This window comes from Trachemys scripta, chromosome 7 (assembly GCF_013100865.1).
Source record: "Trachemys scripta elegans isolate TJP31775 chromosome 7, CAS_Tse_1.0, whole genome shotgun sequence".
Classification (NCBI taxonomy): domain Eukaryota; kingdom Metazoa; phylum Chordata; order Testudines; family Emydidae; genus Trachemys; species Trachemys scripta.
This window is the reverse complement of record NC_048304.1, coordinates 9,262,159-9,269,965: the sequence shown is the minus strand read 5'-3', so window position 1 is coordinate 9,269,965 and position 7,807 is coordinate 9,262,159. Positions and strand designations below refer to the sequence as shown.

General features: G+C 43.7%; 1 protein-coding gene across 1 annotated transcript in view; it reads left to right on the top strand.

The window, feature by feature from the left end:
• Positions 1–6,390, top strand: part of LOC117879969 (2-epi-5-epi-valiolone synthase-like) — a 10,467-nt gene extending 4,077 nt beyond the window's left edge. The window contains exons 2-5 of the mRNA XM_034775569.1: positions 1,313–1,946; positions 2,954–3,187; positions 3,960–4,212; positions 6,290–6,390. Coding sequence (XP_034631460.1) covers positions 1,313–1,946; positions 2,954–3,187; positions 3,960–4,212; positions 6,290–6,390 — 1,222 coding nt within the window. The remainder of the gene's footprint in view (positions 1–1,312; positions 1,947–2,953; positions 3,188–3,959; positions 4,213–6,289) is intronic.
• Positions 6,391–7,807: the final 1,417 nt, after the last annotated feature.

Genomic DNA, 7,807 nt, shown 5'->3' with positions numbered 1-7,807 from the left:
CCCTCACACCCCTGCACCCCGACCCCTGGCCCAGCCCAGAGCCCCCTCCCACACTCTGAACCCCTCATCCCCAGCCCAGATCCCTCACACCCCTGCACCCCAACCCCTGGCCCAGCCCAGAGCCCCCTCCCACACCCTGAACCCCTCATCCCCAGCCCAGATCCCTCACACCCCTGCACCCCGACCCCTGGCCCAGCCCAGAGCCCCCTCCCACACTCTGAACCCCTCATCCCCAGCCCAGAGCACTCACCCCTCCCGCACCCCAACCCCCTACCTCAACCCCCCAGCCTGGAGCCACCTCCTGCACCCCAAACCCCTCATCCCTAGCCCCACCCCAGAGTCTGCACCCCCAGCAGGAGCCCTCACCCCCTCCTGCACCCCAACTCCCTGCCCCAGCTTGGAGCCCCCTCCTGCACCCTGAACCTCTAATTTCTGGCCCCACCCCAGAGCTCACACCCCCAGTAAGAGCCCTCCCCAGACCAGTGAAAGTGAGTGAGGGTGGGGGAGCGTGAGCCACTGAGAGAGGGGGAATGTAGTGAGTGGGAGACGGGTCTTTGGGGAAGGGGCAGGGAAGAGGCGGTGCCTCTGGGCAGGGCCGCTAGGTGGGCTAGAGCTCCTAATCACCACGCATTGTCCCTGCCTCCCCACTTTCCCACCAGCTCGCTAGACAGCTTTGCTAGGTCCCTCTGAAGAAATGCCTCACACTCTTCCCTAGTCTTGACTAACATCAATAAGTGTGTCATCTGTAAGTTTTGTCTCAGCACTTCTCACTCCCTGCCCTTCCAAGTTCATTTAAAAAATGTATATGGAACATCAGTCCTTTTAATACAGAACCTTGGGTAACTCGTTGTTAAAATTTTGCCATGTTGGACATTGATCTCTCTTTCATAGCCACATGTAATAGGTTTTCCTGAAAGTCTAAATAAATTAGAGCACTCATCTCCACTAACTTATAGACAAATTAGTGAATCTGAGAGGAGCAATTTGCCTTTACAGATGCCATACTAATTAGTCTTTGTTGTATCATTATCCACCTACGTGTTTACTCATTCAATTTTTAATTATCACATCAGCCAATTTTCCTGGTGCTGAAGCAAGGCCAACTACTCTACAATTCCCAGAATCCCCCCTATTGCCTATTTTAAAGATCAGTACAATATTTGAAACCCTACAATTTTCTGGTGTAGTAGTAGACTTTAATGAGAGATTGCGTATTTCAATCAGTAAGTTAGCTGCTTCATTTGTAAATTCTTTTTGACATAGAAGGTACCGAGTGTATTGATCTCACACCATGTTTTGTGATCCCTGACAGAGGCAAAAGTGTGTCAGATATTGGGATTTCCTGGACCATTGAAGCTCCTATCTCTTTCTGCTACAAAGTGGTGGAAACATGCAGTCTTCTGGATCCTGCCAACAGTACACTCCTTTTTGGGCACATCATAGATCCTCAGCAATTAGAGATGGCCATTAACAGAGAAAGAGAACAGAGGCGTTTTATTGTAATGGATCAGATTGTCGATGAATATTATGGCTCAAAAGTGAGAAAGTACTTTGAAGCCAATAACGTTCATTATAAAATCCTCTCCCTGCCCACCACTGAAGAAACCAAATCCATGGATCTGGTCCTCAGCATCTTGGAAGAAGTTCACAACTTCGGCATCGACAGGCGTAAAGAACCCATTATAGCAATTGGAGGAGGGGTTTGCCTTGATATCGTAGGCCTTGCAGCGTCACTTTATAGAAGACGCACCCCTTATATTCGTGTCCCAACAACCCTCTTGGCTTACGTTGATGCCAGTGTGGGAGCAAAGAACGGTGTAAATTTCCTTCAGTGCAAGAACAAGCTTGGAGGCTACACTCCTCCTGTAGCTACTTTTCTGGACAGATCCTTCATCCAAACTATTCCCCGACGACACATCTCCAACGGTCTTGGTGAAATTTTGAAGGTACCATTTTTTGGAATACAGATGTACTTTTGCTATATTAATTATTAATAAAAAGTTGAATGTGTGTGAGCACCTAGGGCTTTGTGTAAGATGTTTTATACATCCAAAGGGTGGGCTTTTCAAGGCCACCTAGAGAAGTTGGTCAACCAAATCTCATTATTTATTAATCATGCCCACCCACATAGTTTATAGTTGTTTGGCGTCTAAGAATCTAAAAGTGTGCCTAGCCCAGCCTCTAGGGACCCCTGGTAATTTTTTAAGATACACACAACATATAACAAAGCCAGATGTCAACCGTAGAGCAAACAGATAGAAGAAAACTCTTTCATAATGGACCTGATCCAAAATTTATTCAAATCTATGGGAGTCTATTTACTTCTATGTACTTTGGATCACCATGCAATAAGAGTAAAGATAAACTTTAGTTTTTTCAGAGTGGGGGAAGAACAGGGAAGTTCAGTAGTTAAATTTTTAGCCAAAGACATGTTCTACAAGGCCATTTGTTGAGTTTGGTTGACCAATGGTATTATCAATCTTCCTGGGCCAAATTCTGCTCTCATTGTAAATCTATAGTTATTCCCTTAAATTTACATACGCAAACAGCTTTGAGATCTAGCGATGTCATGTAGTGCAAAGTAGGATTACTGTGTCAATTTAAGAAGTATTTAAATGTATTAAAAATCCATCCATCCTGAATGCATGCATGCGATATTAGTAAAACCTATGCATTTTGAATGGCTGCCCACAAAACTAAAAACCCTTCCAAAACCCCAAGCCCACAATATCACCCCACAAACGCATTCACAAAAATCCTGGGTGGGGTGGGGAGCCTGGATTATCCTGGTGAGGTCCAGGAGCAACCAGTAATCCAACTTTATTGACATACATGCTCTAGGATAATATAGTACTAGTTGTATGTATTTCAATATGTACTTTTCCTACAGTGTATTATTGGCTTATATAAAAATTCATCTTTTTAAAGTACTTCTTTCCATTCTTTATTCAAGATGGCGCTCATGAAACACAAAGGGCTCTTTGATCTGCTCAAGAGCCATGGAAAATACATGCTGGACACAAAGTTCCAGTCTCACAACGGTTTGGTCAATCGTGGTGATGCTGCACTAAAGACAACCAGACTTGCCATAGAAACAATGCTGGAAGAGCTGGCACCGAACCTCTGGGAGGATGACCTGGACAGATTGGTTGATTTTGGTCACCTTATAAGCCCAGAGCTTGAAATGGTAAGTCACGAATTTTGTTTTGCAATGTCCTGTTCAAATAAAGCAACAAGTTTTTAATCATAGTAAAAATGTTCTTGGAAGGTTTTGTTTCGTATTATACTTGTGAGGCAGCATTGCCCAGTTGATAGTGCCCTGGCCTGGGAGTCAGGAGACTTGAGGTCTAGTCCAAACTCTATCTGATGTGTAACAGTGGGCAAGTCATGTCCCGTCTGTGTGCACCTCCGTTTCCCCTCCCAACTTTGTCTATGTTCTCTATTTTGATTGTTAGGAATTTTGAGCCACTGATTGTCCCATTTGTACAGAGGCACCAAGGAGTGCGCATATCTAGGCATTAGTGTAATATAAATAGCAGCAATAATCTCAGCTATAACAATCCAAATATTGCAGGGTTTTAAGATTCCAGACCCTACTGCTGCGATAAACTAGTGTTCAGAAGTGGGGCATGGGGACAAACAGACTCAGTCCCTGTGAAAAGGTTAAGTGAGATTTTTGCTGCTCAGTAATCTTCCCTCCCTCTCATTCAAAGTTCAGCCCTTGCCTTCAAGAGGAGCAAAAATCAAGCTCTCTGTGGGAGATTTTATGTACCGTTAATCATGGTGGAAAATATTTTCCCCACTCCCCAGAAATAAAAAGGATGCTGAGATTCAGCAAATCTCTAGTTCTACTCCTGAGAGCCACATACTAATTTTCATCTACGAACTCAGATGAACTAAGAAAACCCCGGACTAGTTACTGTAAGGGGGGGAAAAAGCTAATTTTACTTTCATTTCAGAAAGTTTTGCCATCACTGATGCATGGAGAAGCAGTAAACATAGACATGGCATTCATGACTTACGTGGCCTATGAAAGGGGGCTTTTAACTCCGGAGGAAAAAGCCGACATCATTCAGTGCATGAAGGGTTTGGAGCTCCCGGTGTGGCATGAAGACTGCAACATGTATCTAATAAAGAAGGCCTTGGTGGAAAGGTTGAAACACTGTGGAGGCCAGATGAGAATGCCTCTCCCAACTGGACTTGGAATGGCAGGTACTGCAACATAGCTTCTAAAGGACAGACATTAACCAAGGGAAAGGGGGAATTTTCACACCCATTCATATATACCAGAGCAACTCCCAGACACACTCACTAATGGCCAGATTTTTAAAGATGTTTGGAGGTAGATGGCTGCTTAGTGCGATTTTCAAAAATGCCTAGGCACCTAACACTCATTGTACTGAGGCACTTTTGGAAATTCCACTAGGCAGTCACCTATATCTTTAGGTGCTGTATCACCATTTAAAATCTGGCCCTGAGAGCAGGATCAAATACCTGTTGAATTCAGTGGGAGTTTTTCCATTGACTTCAAGAATCTTTGGACCAGGTTATTACAGTAAAGTCTTTTGGGGGATATTCATTACTTTTCTCTTGGAACTTTTTTGTTTTTACTTGTCCTGGCAACATTCAAAGAAAAAAAAAATCCTTCTTACACCACCGCTAAGGAACACAATATAACATGCCAACTGCCTGCCCTACCGTTTGCAGTTATATATATATAGGGCTTTAATTGACCTTTTCATCTTATTATACCTGGACAGAGAGGGAATTCAGTTCCTGCATCTCACCACCAGAACTTAATTAAAGACTGAGCTCCGATAAATTGCCTTAAGGCTGGCCAATTTACTTTGCAAACATATTATAAGCCATACTGGGTATTATGTCAGGACAATCCAAATACAGCGCTATATTTGTTTAAACAACAACAAAAGTAGTAACAGTAAAAATTCTTTTGTCGTGCTTGAAAACATGTTGAAGCAACTCTTGGAAAAAGGCAGCTGGTATATGATGCAATTAATAGACGTAGAACTAAATAGCATCATCCTCAGTGATACGAATGTCTGCCCAGGGTGACAATACACATATAAATAGAAAGAAAATTCAGAATAAAAAGCAGCACCTAGGATCAGCTTGTGATACGTCAGTCTACAGCTAGTTTGTAATAATAATTCCATCTGGTTGAATCTCTGTGGGCTTCATTCACAAAGGAGATTTAGGCACCGTTTCTACTCTGGGGGCAGCATGTTGGGTATGTGTAGCTAAACACCACAGGGAGGTTGCATCCACACTGCAGTGTGTAGTTCCATGTGTCGGTGAAAAGTTCTCCTAGAGGGGAGGCAGCAGGGAAAGGCGCTAGCAGCTCCCCGCAGCAAGGAAAGGCTCCGGCAGAGCCTTTCCTTGCTGCAGTGAAAGATTCTGGCAGAGGGGCGGCGGTGGGACTCTACCCAGCTAAAAACAGCAGTGTAGACAAGTGGGGGGACGGCAGCGGCTGAGGACACCTGGTGGAGCCTGGAGGGAGGCACCTATCTTCACCTAGGATTCTCAGCCACGAACGCTCCGCTGGAGTAGTAGGTGCCTGTGTCAGGTCAACCCTTTCTCGTGAAAAAAGCCACAGAGAAAGAGCCCACCCCAACAACCCCACTATAGCCAATAACCCAGGTACTCTCAGGAAATTGGAAGAGTCAGGTTCATGTCCCTGCTCCAATGAATGTTTAACTATTTATACAAAGTAGAACAGCTTCTAAAGAAGAGATGGAGAGAGAGGCCTACCCCACAATAGCCTGCTGATTCGGGCACTCACCTGGCAGGGAGGAGACCTAGGTTCAAGACCCTGCTCCCAGTCAGGCACAATAGGGGCTCAAGTCTGGGTCTCCCCCAACCCAAGTGGGCTCCTGGCTATTCTGGGATGGATCGACACAGGCAGCCTGCAAAATCCCCACCCCGTTGGCCCCCCAGCTGGCTCTTGTAAGGATTAGACATGCTCAAAGCACGTTCGCAGAATCAGAACCCACAGGGGTTAGGCATGAGTGAGGACTCAAAGCAGCTCCTTAGCTGTGGGGGCTGTGTTAGGATTTAGCCAGCTTTGTGCTGTGTGTGCCTAACAGTGATTCTGTGAATGTCAGTGGTGCCTAAATGTTAGACGTAGGTGCCTGAGGCTATCTTTAGGTGATCAAGTCCCTTTCTGAATAAGTCTTTGTAAAGCTACTCAAGGAGAGTTTGCCTCACTTTCTGTGAGTGAATTGGACATCCCGCGAAGCTTCTTCTACTAACTAAAAATCTTATTTTGCAGAAATATTCAATGATATCAGCGAAGACGCCCTGGAAAGAGCGTACAAACGGTGGGCCAGCGAATGTAAGACAGCAATGGAAGAGGACTTTCCGATTCACTGAAGGCTGTAGAATCCGATCGAAGCAATACTGCCCCTTGGATGGCATCATGGAGAGCTGTAATGTAGCGAGCTGGGCTGGATTTCAAATAGAGCCATTTCAGATGACCTTATGAAATCAGCACAAAAGTTTGGGTTTGGTTTTTTTTAGGCATCTGATCTATTACGCCTATTACATTTGTACGATTTGTAATAGAAGCTGATAGGGGCCACATTGTGATCATATAGCTCCCAGCGCCTGGATAGCACAAAAGAAATAATTAACAACCTGGAATTCTCTCATGCATGTAGCATAGTATATTCTGAGCACAACGCTGCTCCCATTGAAGTCAATGGCAGATCTTCCATTCCCTTTCCTTTATTCCATACACTAGTACAGATTGTGGGGTGTTTTAACATAGAGCTTGCAAACGGCTGACTCTCCATTGTCTACCAATGGATCTGGAGTCAATAGAAGTGTTTCCCAAGTTAAGATGGCAGTATTAGGTCTTTAAGGGATATAAAAAGGAGTTGGGTGTGATGATGTAGCAACTAAATACATTTCCTATTTATAACACAGTCTTTATAGTATAAGATTGCACTAGTTACTTTTGCAAAAAAGAAAAAAAATCCTTTTCTATTGTATTGTAAATTTCTTTGATCAGAAAACAATATGCTATGTAAAATAGCTAAAGAAAAGTAAAATGCCTATGATACATCATGCAGCACTGATCGCATTTTTAAGCTACTTTCCATTTTAAATGTTTGAGGCAAAAATACATATTGGTTTTTACTCGAATCATGTACAGAGCCATACATTTTGAACACAGTAACCATTATATCGTGTCAGATTACAAAATCTCTTTGTTTCAATGAGAAACAGGCAACCGTAGAGTCTAAGTAGCTGTGGAAGTCCTACGACTTGGGACTTTTGAAACTAAACTGAACAAAAGGTTAGAAAGTGTATAGTAGTGAGCAAGCCTGAACTGGAAGCAGTCCGGCCTCAAAAACATTATCTATCATCACTTGTATGATTCTGATTAATTACATTGACCTTAACTAGCTAGAAGTATGTACTTACAATTATATATCAATAAAACATACTTGGTCAAATTCCGCTGTGATGTAGATAGTGATGTAAGTTACACATTGGGTTTAGGTTGGCCAAAAAATGGGTATTGGTTGTTCACCTGTGTACCAGAATTCCTTGGGTGTGCCACATAAGTGCAATTTGTTTCACTTTCATATTGTGTAGAGACAAGTCTACGTGGTATATGCAGAAGCAGCTCCCACTGAAATCAAGGGGAGCTACTTTATGCCTACTTACCCCAGGGATGAATTTGGCTCGTTCGAGCTCATAAAATGTTCACATTCAAGGCAACTACAATCACTGAAGAATAACCACTAGAAACAGGAAAAACAAACAAGATTAATATCCCCAA